Raw genomic sequence first — 23,555 nt, 5'->3', positions numbered from 1 at the left:
TAGATTGAACTGGACTGTGAAAAGTCTTTATATACTGTTTCATCTAGACCTAAACGTCACATCCCCTCCATCACCAAGACCACTTGCTTGTGCTTTTACATCATCACACGCCTCCACGCCGACTTCTCTCCATCTCCCTGGGACCTTTAAACCTGTTTTTGATGCCTTGACTAGATGTTTCCTACATCTTCCCGTCATTCAGCCTCCATAAATTTAAACATGGTTCACACCAGCCGGTACACAATCCTGCGAGTCGGCCATTCCCACCACTGACCTTCATTGGCTCCCTATCCCCAATGTACTGAACTTAAAATACAAATTTTCAAATCTTTACAGCCTTGTTCTGCCTATTTCCTGAAACTTCCTACTTCCACTCCCAATCCTTCACCCATCTCTATTTTCTTTTACATACACCCCCTCTCTTCACTGCACCATTGGTTGCAGAGCATTCAGTTGCTTCAGCCCAACTTTGGAACACCTTAATTTCCTGACCGCCTCCACTTTTCTCCAGCTTCAAAAACCTTCTGAAATCCCATCTTTGCAACCAAGTTTTCAGTCATCTCTCCTAACTCTCTCATCATGCTCATTGTCCATTCATTTTTATCTATTTCATTCCTCCACTTGCAATTAATCCTGATATTGGTTAGTTATAAAAATCTTTGTGCCAAATTGCCACAACACTGCTCATTGTTACAGTCAGAAAATAGTCAAAGCATGGGTTTTCTGTCTAATTCCTTATTGATTTTAAATGTAGCTTTTTGTTCTGTATTTGAAATGGACTAAATGTAGTATTTTTGTTAGAAAGATATGAATCTGAGTTCTAAAAGCAGACTGTCAGATGCTCAATTTTTCTGAACTCTAAGAAGACAATGTGAAATGACGTATTTCTGAAATACATTTGCAGGCTGGATGGAAACCTTTGGTGGGCCAATTCTGGCCCTTAGGCTGTATGGTGGAGGTGGTGGCGTAGTGGAATGTCACTGGACCAGTAATCCAGACACCCAGGCAAATGATCTGGGGAAATGGGTTTAAATCCCACCATGGCAGATCGGGTGAGATTTGAATCCAATTCATAAATCTGGAATTAAAAGTTAGTCTAATGGTGATGGTGAAACCATTGTCAATTGTTGCAAAGCCATATTGTTCACTAATGACCTTTAGGGAAGGAAATCTGCCATCTTTATCTGGTCTGGCCTACATGTGACGCCTGACCCACAGCAATGTGGCTGACTCTTAAATGTTTTCAGTGGGCAATTAGGGATGGGCAATAAATGCTGGCCTAGCCAGCGATGCCGACATCCTATGAACAAATAAAAAAAATGTTTGACAACCTTGATCTAGATAAAATAGATCATTCAGAGAGGCATCACAGCTGTGGAAGACTAAATAGATTGGTTCCTGGGATGAGAGGGTTGTACAGATTGAGTAGTATGTTATGACCGGGTGAGAAAGAGATCTAGGGGTTCCCTCTCAGCCTTTGCCTGGTTCAACCGTAACACAGTTTAATTTTAAAAACACAGTGTTTTAGCTCCCCTGTTCACAGCTTTCCAATTGTAAGGCAAAGAAATCTTAGATTTAGACAAGAAAGGTGGAAGCTTATTAATCATAAACTCTAATCCAATTAACAACTACAAATTTGCGATGTGACCACGCTAGCGTGCATACGTGATAAACACACACACAGATACAAACAGAAAAAGTAGAAAGAATAAAGGGAAAAAGTTTGAGGCTGGGTGTATTTACAGTCCTTCGACTTCAACGTGGAGTCTTTGATTGCTGGTAAGTCTTGTTGTTCGTTGGGGTCCAGTGCACACTTTAACTTGTTTTGATGTCGGAGTCTTCTCTCTCTTGAGGTTTAAGTGACTTCAGTGGGTCTAGAAGCTTGTGAGAAAGCGGGAGAGAGGCAACCAGCAGAGAAGCTCTCTTGCTCCAGGTTCAGTTGCAATCTGCAGTCTGTCTTCAAACTGTCCTGCGCGTCCTTCAAAAATGCCTGGACCAGAAGGTTTGTCATGTGACCAGCTGGTTTAACCGTGCCTGCATTTGTGGATTCTATCATCTTAGCTGATCCTGGAATGCGAGTTTTCTTTCACTTTCAATGTCTGATGATCAAAATCCATTTGGGTTAATTGGACAAGGGAGTAGTTGCTTTGTCTCCACAAGCACTGTCTTTTAGTATGCAAATGGTCCTTCAGCCAAATATTTGTTGATCTCTTTAAGCAAGTCATCTCTTCACTCCAGCAACAATTCAAAATTACTGTTCATATGACAAAATTAATGTGCCTCATTCTTGGCAGGTGGGGGTCTTCGACACCTCCATACCCAGTGGAATGAGATACGATATTTTTTTAAAAGAACATTTCATGAAAAGGGATCAGAGAGAAGATAAGTCCAGGAAAACACACATGCATCTCTCTCATTCATTCAGAATTTCTAACAGTTGTTACAGCCTATTTCTTCTTGGTAGCAGTGCTGCTTTAACCTGCCCTTTTTGGCATCCCAGTAAACATGTGATTTTTGGGGAAGTTTTTCAGTTTGCGCATTTCCATGACTGCCGAGGGTGTCTTTGTTCTTGTTAAGGTCTGCAGGGGGGGAGTTAGATTTAATTAGCTCTAAGTGGGAGTTCCGCTTATGGGCGTCGGCAGTGGGCGGTTCTACTTTGAACTCTCTTTCAGTGCTTTGAGGAGTCATACAAGGGCTTTTCACCTTAGGGGATGGTTGGTTCCCTTTTCCCCTGACTGTGGGGGAGGATTCCTTGCTAATCTTCCCTTTAACATCTGGTACACTCCTGATTGCAGGTATTTGTCCAGATTCTGCTGCACTCCAATGTGGCACCTCGACTTGGTGAAGCATCACCCTCATGGTTTCTCTGCCCTCTTGAGGACTTTCTTTGTCTCTGCAGGTTCCTGTAAATGCTGTTAGCATCTCTGGTGGGGTGCTTCTAGTGTCTGCATTTACATGGGAGGATGTGGGGTCTAGCTTTTTAAATATTTTGGGGTTGGCTGACCGGACGGTAGGGGTTTCCATTTGGGATTTCTTTAACCTGCCCTCTTGGTTTCTTTGCCCCTTTCGCCAGCTGTGTGCCTGCCTGTGCCCTTTTGTTCTCGACAGGGGTCCCTTCCAGTTCACCAGCCCTCTGCTGGAGGGTCCTACAAACACCAATAAAGGACTTAGGGATGCTTGGGTAATGATCTGGCAGGGTCAGATTTCACTGTAGGTTGGGGTTTACCCTCAACCTGGCACATGTGACAAGTCCTACAGTATTCCACCACATCTTTGTGGCGTTTTAGCCAGTCAAAACACTGTCTTATGTGGGCTTTGGTATTTCGTATACTGATATGTACAGCCACTGTAATCTCGTGTGCCCTTCTTAATATTTCTCTCCGGTACCTCTGCGGCACCACTAACTGATGAACTACTGTCCACTCCTTGCTCTCAGGTCTGTGAGGAGAACTCTATTTCCTCATCAGTACCTCATTCTTTAAATAGTAGCAGTTACGGACTCCCTCTGCTTCAATTTCAGACTGGGCAGCCTGTGCTAACTCTCACAATACTGGGTCAGCTCGCTGAGCCTTGGCTAGGGAAGATTCATTTAATTCATTCCTGGGTCTTCTAACTTTCCAAAGAAAGTCTCAAACAGACAGACCTCATGGTCATCTGCCTGCAGTGCCAATTCAGTCTCCTCTCAGGGAGCTGGTTTGCTCATGGCTTGATTCACTACACATTCAGGGAAACTGCAGGGGCCACCTTCTGCCACTGCCCTGTCTTTCTCAACTCCTGCAGTCTGTCTTTCACTACTGGGGAAGCTACCACCTTCATCCCTGCCAGATCATTACCTAGGAGCAGGTCAACCTCATTCACAGGCAAACTAGGGACAATCCTTACAGTCACCGGTCCCGAAACTAGGTCGCACTCCAAGTGCACCCACTGTAAAGGTACAGGCATACACTGCCCTCCAATACCATTCACCACCATTCTGATGTTTATTGCACTCTCTGGGGGAAAGGTCAGGCCTTTTCCCAGTAAAAGGGATCTAATGGCCCTTGTGTCCCTGAGGATTACTATGGGCTTGCGTTTCCCACTCGAGGGGTGTGGGGTTACTCTCCCTTCAGACACAACACCCTGATAACCTTCTAAAATCCTATTAAATTTTCCTGCACTTGCAGCGGTAGGCTTCCTGGGTCTGATTCTTACTGCAGTTAAAGCCACAGCTTGTTCTGCTGTTCTTTCCATCAGGGTCCCTTCTCCTTCACTGAGCGGCTGTGCCCTGATTAACCCTACAGGTTTTCTCTTTTGTCTCCAGCAGTCAGCTGTCAGATGCCCTGCTTTATTACAATGGAAGCACACAGGTGCTCACTCCTACTTACAGCACCTTCCTTTTTGGCTGGAGGAGAGGCCCCTGTGTCTCCTGCTTTTCTTTCCCTCTCAGGATTGCTTGGGCTTCTATCACCTTCCCACCCTTTGTCCTTTTCAGATTTGTGGAGATGACGAGGAATGGTTTTCCCCTGGAGAACCAACTGATAAATGAGAGCAAATTCATTAGCCAGCACTGCGGCTTGCCGGGCTCTTTGAACCTTCTGTTCTTCGACATGTGTCTTTACGGAGAGTGGGAGAGAGTTTTTAAATTCCTCGAGCAAAGTCACTTCTCTGAGATTTTCCTTGTTGAGCTGCACTTTCGGAGCCCTCAGCCACTGGTTCAAAAGCCAGCTGCTTACTTCTGTCAAACTCCAGGAAAGTTTGATCAGCCTGCTGCTTGAGGTTTCTAAACTTTTGGTGGTAGGCTTCCAGTACTAACTCATATGCCCCAAGGATAGCATTTTTTGCCAGTCCATAATCTGATGAACTCTCATCTGGCAACATGGAATAAAGCTCATGGGCTTTTCCTATTAACTTGCTTTGTATCTGCAGCATCCAAGCCTCAACAGGCCACTTTAACTGCCTTGCCAGTTTTTCAAAAGTAACAAAAATCACTTCCACGTCTCCCTCATTGAATTTTGGGATCAGTTGGGAAAATGTTTTAATAATTCTGAACACAGCCCTGAATTACGGTCCTCCATATTGGCCATGATTTCACTGGGGTTACTCTGTCGCACCCTAGTTAACTCAAGTCGCCTCAGCTCTCTGTCTTCGCATTCTTTCTGGAAGGCTCTTTCTTTCTCTCTCTCCTGTCTCTCTCTCTCTTTTTCTCTTTCCTCAAATTCAGGTTTCCTCTGTTCCAATTGTCGCTTTGCTCACAATACCCTGTCAGGGCTTAATTCTAACCCAGTTTCTGCTTCTTCAGATTCACAGGAAAAATGTTTGGCCACTAGTCTTAGGAGTTCAGACTTTCTAGCCTTGTCATGGACAGTGATCCCACACTGCTCAGCCATTTTTCTCAACTTTTCCAGACAGTGCTTTTAACTTATCACAAGTTACTTCACCCTGGCTTGGGGAACGACTGGCTTCAATCGCAGACAAGTTCGTACACTAGCACACACAACCACAAGAAAACCTGGATTGAAATCTTTTCTCTTTTTGATTGGGATCAATTTGACTTCCCACTTCCAATTTGCTCGCTTGCCTGTGGATCAATTCCAGATGCTACCACCCAAATTTCTGTTATGACCAGGTGAGAAAGGGGTCCAGGGGTTCCCTCCCAGCCTTTGCCTGGTTTGACCAGAACAGGGTTTAATTTTCAAACACGGGCTGTATTTTACCGGCCCCTTGATACCGTGGGTCGCAGTACAGGGGCCGGTAAAATTCTGCAGGGAGAGGCCCGCCTCAACCTGCGACGTCGAGAAGGGCCCACCACAAATTATTGATGGCGGGGGGACCTTGTTGCGGCCCATCCCCCCTGCTCCCCCCACCCCCGTCGCTCGGTGGCGACACCCCAATGAAGATATGTAAAACGGTACTTACCTCTGCAGATTATGCAGCCCGCCGCCTCTTCATGGACACTTCCAGATTTTAAATTGAACGGGCAGCTATCACGTGCCATCATGTTCTGAACAGAAAAGCTGACGGGTTTTCAGAAGCAGATGTTTTCACGATGGAAGGTAAGTTGTGTTTTCAGGGGTCTCACTCTGCATTATGGAAGGGAGGAGGGAGGGGGGATTAGAGGAGTCTCACTCTGCATTATGGAAGGGAGGAGGGAGGGGATCTGGGACTACTCTGGGAAAGCTCTGCAACATCTGCAACATCCCTGTGTAAATCATCAGAGGCAGCAGCTGAGCGAGTGAATGTCCATATCACTGGAGACGTTCATGAGTAATGGTGGCGTAGAAATGATGTTATTGCATACATTGGCTCTCCTGAAGGGCTAATGGTGTAAAGGGATGTGACATTGGCGCTAGGTGCTGGCACACATCATTCACACAGAGAAAAGGACACAGATGTTGGCGAGGAACATTAAGTGAAAGACGTATTTGCATTGCTCTGTGAACTTGGTCAAGTTAACTTTGCTTCACTCTCCACAGATGCTGGCTGACCTGCTGAGTTTCTCCAGCACTTTCTGCTTTGCTGCCAGATTGACTGCAGCCCCACTCTTCAACAGTGAGCTAAATATTACTTTGACAGCTGTCAGGAAACAGGTGCTGGGACGCATTAAATAGGCCCCAGCACCCGCTACACAGCTGTCAAAAGGTCTCTCACTGCGCCCAATGTCACACCTCTCCCCATGTAATATGGGGGTTGGGAGGGTGGTGCTCAGCGCAGTGATGCTAATGAGCCCCCGCATGAAATATCACCGGGGCTTTCTGGCAGCAGCTGAATGTGGGCACCCCACCAAGTTTAAAGGGAGCCACTGCACAGCGCGGCACCCAAATAAAATTCCGCCCACTGTGTTGCAGCTCCCCCCTCAGTGAATCCTTGTTCACTACTTTCCAATTGTAAGGCAAAGAAATCCATCAGGTTTTCTTAGATTTAAACAAGAAAGGTGGAAGTTTATTAACTTTAAACTCTAATCCGGTTAGCGACTACGAATAGGCTACGCGACCACGATAACATGCTTATGTGATAAACACACAAGCAGATAGAGACAGAAAAAGTAGAAAGAATAAGGGGAAAAATTTGAGACAATGGCTGGGTGTATTTACAATCCTTTGACTTCAATGTGGAGTCTTTGGTTGCCGGTAAGTCTTGCTCTTCGTTGGGGCCCAGTGCACACTTTAACTTGTTTTGATGTAGGAGTCTTCTCTCTCTTGAGGTTTAAGTGACTTTCGAGGGTGCGGAGGCTTGTGAGAAAGCGAGAGAGAGCCATCCAGGAGAGAGGCCCTCTTGCTCCAGGTCCAGTTGCAATCTGCAGTCTGTCTTCAAACTGTCCTGTGTGTACTTCAAAAATGCTTGGACCAGCAGGTCAGTCATGTGACCAGCTGGTTTAACCACTCCTGCATTTGTGGATTCTGAGCAGACCCTGGAATGTGAGTCCTTACACCTTTAATGTCTGGTGATCAAAATCCATTTGGGTTAATTGGACCAAAGGAGTAGTTGCTTTGTCTCCACAAGCACTGTCTCTTAGTATGCAAATGTCCTCCAGCCAAATGTCTTGTGATCTTGTTAGGCAAGTCATTTCTTCAGCAACAGTTTAAAATTAATGTTCATATGATAAAAATTAAATGCCTCATACTTGGCACATGGGGGTCTTCATGACAAGAACTAAACTGTCTTGAGTTTAGAAGAATGAGAAGTGATCTCATTGAAACACAAGATTCTGAGAGGGTTTGGGAGCATAGGTGCTGAGAGGCTGTTTTTCCCCTGGTTGGGGAGTCGAATACCCTGGGGCACAGTCACAGAATAAGGGGTCAGCCATTTAGGACTGAGATAAAGAGAATTTTTTTCACTACATGTTGTGAATCTTTGGAATTCTCAACCCCAGAAAGTTGTGGATGTTCAGTTGCTGACTATATTCAAAGCTGACATCAATATATTTTTGGACCCCGAGGGAATCCCGGGATGTGAGGATCACTCAGGAAAGTGGAGTTGAGGTCTGAGATCAGCCATGACCCTATTGAATGGCAGAGCAAGCTCCTGGGGCTGATACGTTATCTTATGTTTTTCTGAACACCCTTCTTCTGTATTGTAAAATTATACAAAACTAGCTGAGTTCCTGATAGCTGTCCATTCGCTCCTGCTGGAAAGTTGCATATCTGAGTATCAGATGAGGAGCCAAATGAGCTCAGCGGTGATGCCCTCTAATGGAATAGGCTACAAACAGTCATCACCTAGGTTACCAAATGAAGGATGGCCTCGGGTTGTACCAGGTTCCAGCCATTAATTCAGTCAATTTTAGGAGATGAGGAGAAAAAGAAGAAAAAAAAGATAGAGGACAATCTAATGTTTTGCCTGTATTTACAAATAAGTGAACTGCCTGTGGTTTAGGGTTGAAAGAGACAATATTGTATTTAACCAATGCTGTTTATGTGCATTATCTTTGTATATAACTGAAGTGTTCACAATAAGCAAGAATGGTTAATGTTATTTATAACAGTAACGTGTGGAAGAGCTCACATGACAAAGTTACCCAAAGATTGAGATGGTTAACACAGTACAGACTAGGAATCAAACTTTCCTGTTCTATGTGGATCAAGCTTTGTATCATTATACCATTCTGTATTAAATGTTCTGAATGTTCTGGTTGCAAATTGATTTTGATGCATACTAAAGGGAACAAGTTAATTATGGGTAGTATGTTCAGGAAATGTGGCAATTAACACATTCAAAATGGGTTGAACAAATTTGCCTCTATTTTATAGGATGTGATGCAAGGAACTGTGCCTTACCTGGGCACATTCCTCACCGATCTCACAATGCTGGACACTGCACTTCCAGATTATGTTGTAAGTCTGTTTGTTTTACCACATGTTGGGATTCCTGTTTTGCTGATGGTTGCTATAGTAACCGTATCAATGCAGGTTTCTTGAAGATGAGAATAAAAGCAACAATAAAATAACTACTGAGATTGATCAAAGGCAGACATGAGAAAAAGTATATGCATGGCTATTGTAATTTAATGCTTTGCACTGTGAATCAAACACTGTAAATGAAGCGCACACTAGTTGCTACGCAGCTGGTTATGAATATAGCCCTATTTTTTCCGTATCCTGAAAATTTTGCATAAATTGCCCAATTTTATTGTGTGCAGGTAATTTTCAGTTAATTGGACATCACACACCATTTCATTCTCAAATAGCTACTGACTTATATAATCAAATTGATGTTGATGAATTTGACTGCAGAGAAGGACTTGTCTATTTTATGAAATAATGACTTGGCAGTGCATCTATTACACCTTTGGTGTTGTATACATGATTGAGTTTTGACCGCATACTAATTTGGAGCCAAGTTTACAGGGTTGTATTTCGCTCTTGACCATTCAAGCCCATAATTTTGTCGTACAATCTAACCTTTCTACAAATCGCATTCATGTTTTTTGTCCTTATTTCTCTCCTGTAGGGTGATTTGATCAATTTTGAAAAGAAACGAAGGGTTAGTATGAATTACTACATTTTGAAAAACTTTCAAAGTTGTGTGTGGGGGGAAAACATGCCCTTAAATGTTATTGGGCTTTCTTTTTCACTTGGATAGTGGTGGGGGGTTCAGTGAGGGGGTGGGGGGATTCCAAAACTAGGGGCCGTAAGTAGTTACTAGTAAATCCAATAAAGAATTCATGAGAAACTTCTTTACACAGAGAGTGGTTAGAGTGCAGAACTTGCTACCTCAGGCAGTAGTTGTGATGAATAGCGTAGATGTCTTTCAGGGGAAGCTAGATAAGTGCATTTATTTATTTATTTAGAGATACAGCACTGAAACAGGCCCTTCGGCCCACCGAGTCTGTGCCTACCAACAACCACCCATTTATACTAATCCTACATTAATCCCATATTCCCTACCACATCCCCACCATTCTCCTACCACCTACCTACACTAGGGGCAACTTACAATGGCCAATTTACCTATCAACTTGCAAGTATTTGGCTGTGGGCATGTGGGAGAAAGAAATAAAACGATATTCAGATCAGGTCAGATGAAGTCGGTGGAAGAAATATAAACACTGACACAGACCAGCTGGCCAAATAGCCTTTTTCTGTGTTGTTAACTTGATGTAATTTACCTTTCAGCAGTTATTGCCGGTACAGCCTGTACCCAGTGTTGATACGTGATTGAGATTATTACTGAATTATGTCTCGGTGCGACTGCAAGTTTTTCATTAATCATGAAAGCGGATGAATAATTTCTCAATATTTCACACAGTACTTTCCTTCAGAAGATAGACATCAGTTACATTCATGACACATCAGAGATTCCAAGTGCAGCTCCTAGGTTATCACCGGTGATGGGCATTTTTCCTTCACATTTCTGATGTTGCTGGTACCAACTTTTCAAACATGCATTTATTGCCAAGGTTTTTGTTGAGGATATTTGAAGCAATTTCATTTCATGTCACAGCATTCTGCAGAGAACCTGAAAATGATAACATGATAAGAACTTGACGATGTGGAAAGCAGTGAAATTTCATTTCTAAAAGTGTAACGTGAGTTCCAATTTTAGCCTAGCCCGGGAATTGAGTGGGTTCAGGTAAGATGCAGTAACTGCCCTGCTCAGTTTGACTTCAATAGATCATAAAATCAACTGGGATGCAAAATGGGCATCTGTCCCAAACCTGTAAGATTCCAGTGAGGTGAATAGGTTAAAATTGGGGCTATAAATCTATCAAATGGCTGCTCTAAGCAGTGGATGATTATAAAGTGTGTATATTTTAATGGGCCTGATGAATACTGGCTTACACTTTATATCCCAACAGTAACATGCTGTTGTCAACGTTTGATAGGAAAAGTCTTTCCCTTTTATCTGTCAAACTGTCACTGAATACAAGATGTAGCAGAGAACCCACAAGTCATAGAGTCGTAGTGTTATACAGCACAGAAACAGGCCCTTTGGCCCATCGTAAGTGATCAAAAGAAAACACTGCAGTGTTGTGGTTCAGAATATTCTAGCCGCTTGCAGTCCACAAAGTTCACTCTGGTGCAACATCTTGGATCAATAACTGTAGATGAGCTTCTACTCATCAGAATTTCTTTCAAATAAGGTAGCAATCTTGAATAAATTTTCTTCTCTCCCAGTCCTTTATCAGTATGATATTGTTCTAAAATGAATGTTTGATTAATATTTTTTCAGAAGATTCATCTTTCAGGCACTGCTTTGAGAGGAATTGTAGCCTGAAAGCAACCTTGGATAACCTGTATAGATTCATCTCTTTGGTGCCACGTCTGTGCCATTTTTTCCCACTGCAGTGAGACTTTGAGGCATGATTTACTGTGCATTGAGTATCCAGCAAACAAAACGTATTTAAAGTAGTTTTTGGTCAGGAGTTAAAAGTACCAGTGACTAGGTGTAGCAGTAGCAATGCTTTGTGTATTTTTTAAACTTTTACTGTTTCTTTCCATGCTCTTTCAGGAATTTGAGGTGATAGCACAAATTAAACTTTTAAAGTCTGCATGTAACAACTACTGCATCACCCCAGTCCCTAAGTTTCTTAGGTGGTTCAACAATCAACAATATTTGACTGATGAAGAAAGGTGAGTGGTATTGCGAGAATGGATGTTCATATTGTGTTGTCTGTGTCATCTTCTATGATTTTAATGGCTGTTCAATGTTTGTGAGCCTGTCAGTTCAATTAGTCTCTTCCCGTCCCTGATTTCAAATAATTTTGTAATGGAATCTGACTGCGCAGGATAGTGCTCACAACCCATCACAAGAGTTCTATCGTTGTATCAAAATGGGTTTTATTAGTATATAGTAACACACACCATGACAAGATTGAAAATGCTGGTCCCTTTAATGAAACGGGTCTCATTTCAGTGTTAATAGGGAGCAGGTGATACTCATCATAGTTTTGAATTTGAGGGCTGGGTTTTTGCCCAGTTGAGGAGTTGCCTCTGGACAAAGAGTTAGTCGAGAAATTGTATAAAACATGGAAATCTAGACCAAAGCATTCCACATATAAAATTTAATCAAGACAAGAGAGATACATTTTAATGGTTGAAAATTAGAGGGAGAGAATGAGAAAAGAATACAATGTAACAAATTCAAAGAAAAATCAACTTATTCACTTATTTACCAATAATTGGTAGTATTTAAAATACTTTCCTTCCAATCGTGGAAAAGGTCACTCATTTGGATTTCTTGAGTGGAAAGATTGTTTCAAACTTTTTGAAAAACTCTAGTTTGGTTAGAGCTTCGGGATTCGAATTACAGCAGCCTTCGGAACACCAACTTTGAATCTGATCAAGCTACTGGTGATAAGAGATAGATACACATAGATATTGGGAAGGAGAGTGGATGGGGATACAAGGAAAATTGAGGAGATGCCAAAGGCAACAGCAAATGAAGCCAGACATTTCAGCATGGGCTGGGGGCAGACATTACAAAATAGGGAATGTGGAATCTGGCCACGCAAGAAGTTTGAAATCAGATTGTTTAGATCACCACTGAGGTGAATACCTTTTTGACTCTTACACTAAAATGGACGGGGTGGGAGGGGGGGGTGCGGGTTTGGTGGTGCAAGATATTCTTTGGATGTGCCCACTGTCACTTTGTAGATGACAATAAATACATTAAAAAAAACTTAGTGGTGAACACTAGTACAAATCAGGAAGCTGTATAAAATGCGAGTCAGGCCACACTGGAGTACTGTGTGCAGTTCTGGGCACCACACTATAGGAAGGATGTGATTGCCCTGGAGCGGATGCAGAGGAACTTTACCAGGATGTTGCCTGGGCTGGAGCATTTCAGCTATGAAGAGAGACTGAAAAGGCTAGGGTTGTTATCCTTGGAGCAGAGAAGGCTGAGGGGGGACATAATTGGGCTATGCAAAATTATGAAGGGCACTGATAGTTTAGATAGGAAGAAACTTTTTTCCTTAGTGGAGGGGTCAATAACCAGGGGGCATAGATTTAAGGTAAGGGGCAGGAGGTTTAGAGGGGATTTGAGGGGGGAAAAAATCACTCATAGGGTGGTTGGAATCTGGAATGCACTGCCTGATGAGGTGGTAGAGGCAGGAACCCTCACAACATTTGAGAAGTATTTATATGAGCACTTGAAATGCCATAGCATTCCTGGCTAGGGCCAAGTGCTGGAAAATAGGATGAGAATAGTAGGTGCTTGATGGCCGGCACAGACACGATGGGCCAAAGGGCCTGTTTCTGTGCTGTGTAACTCTGTGACTCAAAGAGTGGGAACTGATCTTTGGACTGAACTATGAATTGACAATAAACAAGTTGTGGATCAGAGACTGTCATCAGCTTCCTCATTTTGGTGAATGGATATCTGCCTATTTAACACATCATAATAATAAGTCAACAAATACAGGAGAAATACAAAGACTTACTGAGAGACTGATACAGAGAGCCCATTTTGAAAACCTGGCCCAGAGTTTCCACTTTGGGCACAATTGATAATCCAGATATAAATTTCAGCAGTTTTTGAGAAGTATTTCTTTTTCTCTCAAAAGCAATACTTCAGATTTGATATGCAAATATGTTTTTGCATATCACAAACATAAAATTTGCAATAGCCCAACACAACTGATCAGCTTTTTCGAAAGTGATTTTAAGAATAGGTTTGCCTCAAAAAATATTCCTTGATCTAGTGATAATATGGTGCAGTTTTATTAATACAGCTGAAAATGGATGTATTACAAAAATTAAACATTTTAATCAGTGGCTAGTCCACCACCTGTGAGTAAGCGGAGTTTAAAGAACTAAAAATTACTTTAAAAAATGTTATGACCAGGTGAGAAAGGTGTCTAGGGGTCCCTCTCAGCCTTCACCTGGTCTTACTGTAACAGGGTTCAATTTTAAACACACTGTTTTTTTCTCCCCCCCCCCCCCACCCCCGGTGAATCCTTGTTCACCACTTTCTAATTATAAGGCAAAGAAATCAGCACAAACAGGCTTTCTTAGGTTTAGAGAAGAAAAGTTGAAATTTATTAAACTTAAACTCTAATTCGGTTAACGCCTACAGATACATGCGCACCAACACTAGCGTGCACACGCGATACACACATGCAAATAGAGACAGAAAAGGGCAGAAGAAAAATAAAGTGTAAAAATTTGAGACAATATCTGAAGAGTTTTTGTTACGGTTCTTCAAGCTCACTGTAGAGTCCTTGATTGTAGGTAGATCTTGCTTTTTGTGAGGGGTAAGTATTCTTCTTATACCTTATTCACTGTCGGAGACTTTTTTCTCTTGGGGTTCATGTGTCCACAGTGGATTCTGAGGCTTGTGAGAAAGAGATGGGAGCAGGCAGACAGGAGAGATCTTCTCAGTCCAAGAGCAAACAGACACACTCAGTTCAAACTGTATGTACAATTCAGAAAACCCCAGGTCACCAAGGAGGTTAGTCATGTGACTAACTGGTCTGACCATGTCTTGGCTCTGTGGATTGTATCATCTTAGCAGGGCCTGGAATGCTCCTCTTACAGACAATACCTGGTGATTAAGGTCCATTGTGGGTTGAATGTGTCAGGGAATGGTCCTTTGTTCTTCCAGTCATCATCTGTTAATATGCAAATGTCTTTTCCAGCCACAACTGATCTGTTTAACAAGTCCTTTCCTCACTCCAGTAACAGTTTAAAATCAATTTTCATGACAATATTAATGTGCCTCATTCTTGGCAGGTGGGGGCCTAGCAGGACAAAAACAATACAAACTATTTACTTGCTACATTAGTTTGCAGACGGTGGTTTCTTAGTAAATGGGAAAAGAGTTTTTGAGATGTGCCTGTTAAGTATTCTTGCGCCTTTTTGTGAAAAAAAGGCTTAATTTTAAGCACCTCCTTGGGCCACAAATCCACTTGACTAGCGGGTACCCACAATGATGATTAATTTGATCTGGGGACATGGTCAGTTTTGTGGGTGGGATCAGCTTCTAGTATGATATTTAAACTAGCGCAAAGCATCACAGAAACTCAGTTTGCACTGAACATAAGTTGCACTTCAAATTCTAAGATTCCTTTGGGCAGTTTTGGATGATTTTCAGTGAATTTCACTGAAGATTCCAGAGCCATTTAACATTAACTCTTGCTCCTATGTTTTGTCTTCTCTTTACTGCTGGTTAACAGGACTCGCTCCCTCATTTTAGTATCACTGGACCTAGCATGTTGAGTGTTGGCTACCTGAGGTGACTGATCCTCCTCTTTCTTTCATTCCTTGTGAAATGTCCATTCCCAGCTGTGTGCATTCTCATAGCAGTGCAGTTGACGCCAGGTGCTTGCTTTGTTTGTTGTGAATCTGCAACTTTTTCTATCACTCTAAGCACTGGAAGTTCAACTTCCAATTCTAACCAGTACACTTTCTATAAGCCCAGTGCTTATTAACTTTCCTCCATCCAATGTACAGGTTGCACCATATTTCTGTTCCCTTCAGTGTGTCCTGCAAAAAAGCTGTGAAGGGTGATGGCGGCTGTCCTCTGAGAATGTCTGACACGTGGAGTTACATACTTCTCTTGCTGCTTTTCACACAGCAGAAAAGATTGTGGCTGCAATAGTGAGAACCATTCTGGTTGTTGCACCTGTCAATCATTAATCAAAGTAATATGAATTATTCTCTTGCCTGAAAAATAAGTGCCTTTTGGAAGTAAAATAATCATTAGTGTGAAAAATGAATTCTCAAAAATGACAAGAACATTAAACAAGAACATTGTTTATTTTTAGTTGCACCTTGTCTGAAATGTGCTTATCTGCCATCCTGCAGCTATAATGTGTCCCGTGAAATAGAGGCAGCTGCCGAAAGCAGTCCATCATCACCAAAGGACAGAAAGAGTTTGGTGAAGTGCCTCAGTCTGTAAGTATCACCTAATAAGCAGAGGAGACACCTCATCTGGTTACTTCAGAGGACAGCATCCTTTATTATAGGATCAGTGAATAGACATGATGTACAACAGCTGCACCGTGAATGGAGCCTTTTGATGTGTAGCCATTATTGTTTTACTGTCTTGGGAAGATTTGGTGGTTGATACAGTTTGAATAATTTGAGGCATGTGATAAGTGTAGCATAATTGGGAAGAACAAATGAATTTGGACTCAAATCGCTCCAACACTGGGGTTTCCTCACCTCATACCTATATCTGTTGTAGACTAATTGATAGAGATTGAACACTATGTCTAGTCAACAACTCCATTATCATTGTATCATATGATTATTGGGATGGTAGAAGGTGAACCAGATGGGCCGAGGTCTTTTCATGTCTAGTGATTTCTATGTGTTATTCCTCTCCCAGTATCCATTGATTGCAATTTATGCACCATGGTTAGATTCCACCTTTTTAAATGTCTATGTAGAAGAGGGAAAAGAAAAAGGCTGCGTTTATTGACAACAGAACCACCAGGTGGTGTAGTACTGGCACATGTACAAATGCAGCCTCATCAACTGAAACGTCACTATCTGTGATGTCTCAGACAGCTGCCAGTAATAAAAATGCTGCTGCTCAATTGTCACAAAAAATTAAACCCAAACTCTATCAGTGTCTGTAGTCACCACCTCCATCACATCCCCAACAGTATCCCACTCCCTCCCACCATTGCACTTCTCTTCGTCGCTCCATCCTGCACCCGTCTACTCACCGCTCACTACCTGCCTCGCCACCCCCTCCCTGCCTCGCCGCTGCCTCCCCTCAGCTACTTACTCCACCCTCAGCAACCTACTGCCAACCATTTCTTCAGTGGTGCCGCGGAGAGCGACTGGCCGGGGGCGGAGAGGTGATAGCAGGGAACGAGCAGCCGGAGTGGGGCGTGGTAGTAGAGAGTGGTTGGGGTGGGATGCGGGTGGGCGGTAGCAGGGAGCGAGCGCTTGGGGTGGGGGTTGGGGAGGTGGTAGCGGGGAGCGAGCGGTCAGGGTGGGGGTCAGGGGGCTGGTAGCGGGGAGAGAGCTGTCGGGGTGGGGGGGTCAGGCCGGGCCGTAGCAGGGAGTGAGCGGTCGGGGTGGAGGGGTCAGGCGGGGCCATAGCGGGGAGCAAGCGGTCGGGGTCAGGGGGCGGTGGTAGTGGGGAGGGAGCAGTCGGGATGCAAGTCGGGGGCGCTAGCGGGGAGCGAGCGGCTGAAGCGGGATACTGTTGGGATGAATGGAGGCAGTGATTGCAGCCATTGAGGGGGTGAGGCAATGCGTCTGTTGTTATTGGTGGTGACGTCACCGTGTGCATGTGCAGATTCATCCTGGCAAGCTGGCAAATGTTCAGATGCACTGATGACGTCAGCGATCGCTCTGCGCATGCTCTGCATTGTCAGGAAAGACTCCGAAAGAAAACATGTATTAAAATGAAAGGATTTTGCACTTAGTTGTGAGCGTACGTGATGGAAATTAAATATTTGAACTATTTGAATGAAAATCAGATCTGCGTTCCACTTTGTCAGAAATTTAATCTATTGTCATGTGGGTCAGCAGCAGCAAAAAAGAACTCTACCTTGCTACTTTATCTTTAGGAATTCATGTTTGAAGCTTCACTGCAGTAATCAGATATGCTTTTATGTACAAGGTAACATAGAGCCGTGTTTGTGTGTGTGTCTGTGTGTGTTTGTGTGTCTGTGTGTTTGTGTGTCTGTGTGTTTGTGTGTCTGTGTACGTAAGTGTGTATGTGTCTCCGTGAATGTCTGTCTGTGTGTGTCTCTGTGTTTGTGTATGTGTGCGTGTGTGCGTGTGTGCGCATGTGTGTCTGTGTGCAAGTGTGTGTGTCTCTGTCTGTGTGTCTGTGTATGAGTGTGTGACTGAGTGTGTGCCTGTGTGTGTGTGTGTCTGTGTGTGTGTGTCTCTATGTGTGTCTGTGTTTGTGTGTGTGTCTCTCTCTCTCGCTCTCTCTGTCTCTATGTGTGTCTGTGTTTGTGTGTCTGTATGTGTGTGGCTGTGTGTGTGTGTCTGTGTTTGTGTGTCTCTATGTGTGTGTCTGTGTTTGTGTGTGTGTCTCTCTCTCTCGCTCTCTCTGTCTCTATGTGTGTCTGTGTTTGTGTGTGTGTCTCTCTCTCTCTCGCTCTCTCTGTCTCTATGTGTGTCTGTGTTTGTGTGTCTATGTGTGTCTGTGTTTGTGTGTGTCTCTCTCTCTCGCTCTCTCTGTCTCTATGTGTCTGTGTGTGTGTGTGTGTGTGTGTCTGTGTGTGTCTGTCTGTGTGTGTCTCCATGTGTGTCTGTGTTTGTGTGTCTCTATGTGTGTGTCTGTGTGTGTGTGTCTCTGTGTGTGTCTGTGTTTGTGCGTGTGTGTCTGTGTTTGTGCGTGTGTGTCTCTCTCTCGCTCTCTCTGTCTCTATGTGTGTCTGTGTTTGTGTGTCTCTATGTGTGTGTCTGTGTGTGTGTGTCTCTGTGTGTGTGTGTGCAGGTAAAAAAGCTTCGAAGTTATTAGCCTGGATTGTTGTCCTGTTGCCAGGAGTGGCAGCGGGTGCAGAAAATGGTGGCCACTCTGCACTTTGTATCTCGGACATTTCTGTGTTCCCCTCTATTAACTCTGCAGTCTAATCCTCCAAAGGACCAACATTCACTTTAGCTACTGTCTTCCCTTTCATAGACTCAGAGTAGCTTTTGATATCCATTTTTATATTTTGCGCTCGTTTTCTTTCTTAATTTATCTTTGCTCTTTTTATTACCTTTTTAGTAACCCTTTATTGATCTTTAAAAGTTTCCCAATCTTCCAGCCTGCCACTGTCCTTTTCAATATGGTATGCCTTAGTTTTTGTCTTTATGTTATCCTTAACTTCCTTGCTGAGCCATGGATGTTTTTCCCCCTCTTAAAATCTTTCTTCCTCTCTGAAATACATTTTAGTTGGGAGGAATTGAATATCTCCTTAAACATCTGCCACTGCTCATCAACTGTCCAACCTTTAGTCTTCCTGCCCAGTCCACCTAGGGCCAAATCTGTCCTCATGCCTATGTAATTACCTTTGTTTAACTCCAGAACACTAGTGTGGGTCTCCAGTTTCTCGCCCTCAAACTGAATTTGAAATTCTAGCATGCTATGATCACTCTTCCCTAGAGGATCTTTAACTATGAGATTAATTAATCCCAACTCATTACACAATACCAAATCTAGAATAGCCTGCTCCCTGGTTGGTTCCACAACATATTGCTCCAAAAAACAATCTCTAATACATTCAATGCACTCTCCCTTGAGGCGACTCTTGCCAATTTGATTAATCCAGTCGAAATGCATATTAAAATCACCTAAGATTATTGCCGTACCTTTCTTACAAGCCCCCAGTATTTCTTGGTTTATACTGTACCCCATTGCGGAACTACTGTTTCGGGACCGATAGCTAACTCCCACCAGGGACTTCTTTCCCTTGATATTTCTTATTTCTGCCCAGACTGATTCTACGTCTTGATCTCCAGTCCCGATATCATTTCTCACTACAGCACTGATCTCTTTCTTTACTAACAAAGCTACTCCGCCTCCTTTTCCTTCCTGCCTATCCTTCCGAAATACTGAGTATCCTTGGATATTCAATTCCCAAACCTGGTTTCCCTGCAACCACGTCTCAGTAATCGCCACTAAATCATACCCATTCATCTCTATTTGTGCCGTTAACTCATCTATTTTATTACGAATGCTTTCTGCATTCAGATACAAAGCCTTTAAGTTTGTTCTATTATCAAAGTTCCCTACTCTTGTATGATTCCTTGGTGCAATATGACGTTCACACACTCTGTGGTGTGGCACATGGCTGCCTTGACCATATGTTATATAGAAACCAAGAAAGAGAAGGGAAACACTTCATTCACTGCCTGGTAGACTTCTCTCACTATTACGATATGGTTTTTATATGTGGTTTATGTAGGCTAATGTGGCTTCATTGTTGCCGCGATCTAAGAACCCCAATGTACAGTCTAGTGTATTTGATCTACAATATGAGATTGCAAACTGTTCTTATTCCCCTGTAAATGTCAGCATGAGGGATTTAAAGTGCTCAATTATCATTTTGTTTGCATCATCCCATCTGTGCCAAACAACTGGTTTACTATTTATGCTTATTTCTGTGGATCAAGCTGCAAGGACTGGAAAGCAGCCAGTGGGGCTAATCAATTATTCCCTCAGAATTGCAGATCCTTACAGTAAATCATTAGTTGATGCTTCACTTTATTTCAAGTGACTATTCAGAAGTCATTAGCTAATTTGACTGTTGCTGTTCTGTAATTAGTTACTCATAGAGAGTCATAGTGTCATAGAGAGATACAGCACTGAAACAGGCCCTTTCTCTGAAAACAGGTGCCTTCCAGTAAAGGTGTGTTTGGGGTCTTAAATGGTCAGGAGAGAGGAGGTAAAAGGGCAGGTATTACACCTCCTGTGATTTCATGAGAAGGTGCCGTAGGAAGGGGACGAGGAGTCCGGGGTGATGGAGGAATGGACCAGAGGGTCGCGGAGAGAACGATCCCTTCGGAATGCTGACAAGGGAAGGGAAGATGTGTTTTGTGGTGGCATCACGCTGGAGGTGGCTGGAAGACCACGATATTCCGCGCATCTGTGAACTCCCGAAGTTGCTGTCAGTCTCCGTGGAGTAATGACGGCAAATATTGTTTTGCTGTTAATACAACCATAAATATTGGATGTTTGTCTTTTACTTAAATATGTCACAACAAGCACTTGATAAATCTTTGGCCCAGTTCTGTGCTCCTGGACAGAATCGGCATCAGTTTCCTGTCCTTTTCAGATGACATGAATTTGCTACATGTACAGTACCTGAATTTGTGAATGAAATGTTGTCGCAGCTTCCTAAACTACTTCTCATGCTGCTCTCCACCATGTTCCCATTTTGTGTAAAGTCAAAGTATCTGCCTTAACTTGTACATTCAATTCAAATTTGGCTCTATTTCTACATAGCTGGATTTGTGATGGGTTCCTGTCTCTCTGTTTTGTACGGGCCCAAAGAGATAGGGAAAATCTGCTCAGTTCTGTTTTATGTTGATGGATTTGTGCTTTAATCTACCAATGACAGAGCAGTGCAGAGGACAGACATTTCCCGTACTATGAAGCCTGCTAGATTCAAATCAACAATCTCATTGGATTTTAATCAGGCACAGAAATCAAATACCTGTACATTGAAACTCTACTGCCTTCAATGCAGACAGTTCTATACAAAAGCATTGCCAGATTCAAAAATGCTGTTAACATAAAAATATACCCTAATATCCCCATGTGACTGGGTGACAAAATTTATGGCCTGACACTCCTGTGAAGCATCTTGGAATATTTTATGATGTTAATAAAAGCTAGATAAATTAAGTTGTTGATTATTACTGTTACTACCTCTGAAAGAACCTTTTTCAAATGTAATTCTTTGTGATCAAAATATAAATGGGTTAATGGGTTCTAATGAAAGATCACAGACATGAAACACTAACTCAGTTTCTCTCTCCAGAGATGCTGCCAGACTTCCTGAGTATTTTCAGCATTTTCTGTTTTTATTTCAATAAGTTGCATTACAGGCCCAGGATGGAATAGAGCAGGTGATTCTAATAAATTGCAAAAACTATTCATTATATCGGGCCATTGTTGGATGACCAACTACCAAGTGCTACCTGAATCAGCAGTAAACTCTTTCTGTACAGCGTAGCAACTTTAGTATTCTTTCAGTGTTTCTGCTGATGAATCCCTTTCCCTCATGCAGGCTATTTCATGGGACAGAGGTCGCAGAAAGGACTCCAAGCAAGAGCAGTGACCAGCCGAAATCCCCTCGGATCGGGAGCTCGGGGGAGAACATGGACTCGGTCAGTGATTTGATTACTGTGAAATACAAGCTTGGCTTGTTTTGTGTGATATTTTATATCCTTTAAATATGTTCGAAGGAAGCTTTGCGTGTTAAAACATATTGTCACACTAATAACCAAAATCTTTAATTTTAATTCTTTAAAGATTATTAATGACTTCATGGTTGACCATAAAGTTAGCACCTGGGCTGTGACTGTAGCAGCTTAAAGTGCATAGTCCATCAAAAACGGTATTTTGGGATTAAATCTAGTAAACTGCTGCCCAAATCGCAACAACGTAATACACCTCCCTGCATGCACACCAGATTCCCTCTTGAATGCAGGCTTTGTTTTTTCTATAGTTGACCTTTAGTTGCTATTTAGCATCTTCTCTACAGAAGGGTGGTGTTTCCTGGAAGTTTATCAGTAAGCTGGTATCATTGGTTTTAGTAGAAAGTGTCTCTCACCTGTTCCCTGGAAATGTCAGCAATTCAGTCTTTTAGCAGTTCAGTTAACCATTATTATATCTGTTCTGCGTCTTTAGGGTCCTATTTCTGTTTCAAAATACCCTCCCTATTTATGGATTCTCCTCTTTTGGTCCTTATACACCCCCTCTTCAGTGCCTTTATTGCCTCTTCATTACCAATATTCTGCACTCACCTGGTAAGAGCTGCATTAGAATGACCTGAGTGATTTGACTCCTAATTTCCTTCCTTCTAACTCTCTCTATTTCTAGTTCTTGCTGTCTCTTTCTGTCTCTCGAGCTCTTGCCTGTATGTGCGCTGGCTGGCTTTCTCATTCAGGCAAGCTCACCAATACTTTTTTGCACTCATGCTCTTTCTTGACTTGTTCAAGCCTTGCAGCACCACAGGATGTGTTTCAACTTCATCCTATATAGGTGGATGCTGCAAAGTTACAATGAGTAACTGGATGAGGCAGTCAAGTAAATATCTGCATAGATATAGGAGTGTTCAAATACTGAGTGTTCAACTGAAAAGCAAAGGGATTATTTGATAACTTAGAGTTAAAACACTAGCAGAAGTATTCAAATGTAATGGCCGTGATGAATTTGTGCATGCCATGTGCTAACAATCTAACTGGGTAATTTACAAACGTGCTAAATGATGAACTGTCAATGTTGGCTTATCAACCAGTGGATGTGAGATGGCGGCATCATTCTTCGGAGCAGATTTTGGCTGAGCGAGGGAGGAAAACCAATGGAAAGATTTCACAGTTTAACTATCATGGAATCATGCATTACTTCCCCTTCTCAAGACCAAGCTGTTGTATCCACAATGCCTCCATTTTTTGTTTTGGCGGGGGTGTGGTAAGTGCCAGGGAGTTTCATAGCACAATAGATGTAACTGGGAAGAGGGAACTTTCTGAGATATAATCATTGACACACTTTATCAAAAATAAATTTCTGCAGTCATCTGAAGTATCGTCTCATTCACCCATTCGCCCTGTGGACACTGTCTCCTCGGGAGTATCATCCTCGCTTAGTAGTGTGTCGTCATCATCATCATCATCGTCCCACACTCCCAAGGTTCCCAGGCGTTCCATCTTCGCAGCCGTCTGCAGTTGGATTCAGAAGCGTTCTGTTAGAACAACTTCCGGCAATTGGGCTCTCAAGTGTTCGGCCTCAGTGACTGCCTGCATTTCAAAAGTGGCATTTCCTGGGTGCAGGCAGAAGAATGGCCACGATAACATCGGAATCAGGCAAGAGGATGACGATCTGTACCAAAGCACTTTGGTAAGTGAATGGATTGTTTCTATTAGTCATGTTCATGCTGCTTAATGGCTGTTGCTTCTGTCAATATATTCACAGACATTTAAAAAAAGTTCCTCTTGTATTTCAGAAAA

At 42.8% G+C, this 23,555-nt stretch overlaps 1 protein-coding gene across 1 annotated transcript in view; it reads left to right on the top strand.

Moving 5' to 3' along the window:
- LOC137373262 (ral guanine nucleotide dissociation stimulator-like 1) overlaps positions 1-23,297 on the top strand; it is a 66,197-nt gene extending 42,900 nt beyond the window's left edge. Inside the window, exons 13-19 of the mRNA XM_068038112.1 lie at positions 8,727-8,810; positions 9,427-9,459; positions 11,428-11,549; positions 15,726-15,815; positions 21,614-21,713; positions 23,122-23,222; positions 23,264-23,297. Of these exons, the coding sequence (XP_067894213.1) occupies positions 8,727-8,810; positions 9,427-9,459; positions 11,428-11,549; positions 15,726-15,815; positions 21,614-21,713; positions 23,122-23,222; positions 23,264-23,297 (564 nt within the window). The remainder of the gene's footprint in view (positions 1-8,726; positions 8,811-9,426; positions 9,460-11,427; positions 11,550-15,725; positions 15,816-21,613; positions 21,714-23,121; positions 23,223-23,263) is intronic.
- Positions 23,298-23,555: the final 258 nt, after the last annotated feature.

This window comes from Heterodontus francisci, chromosome 8 (assembly GCF_036365525.1).
Source record: "Heterodontus francisci isolate sHetFra1 chromosome 8, sHetFra1.hap1, whole genome shotgun sequence".
NCBI classification, from domain to species: domain Eukaryota; kingdom Metazoa; phylum Chordata; class Chondrichthyes; order Heterodontiformes; family Heterodontidae; genus Heterodontus; species Heterodontus francisci.
This window is presented reverse-complemented; position numbering and strand designations above follow the sequence as displayed.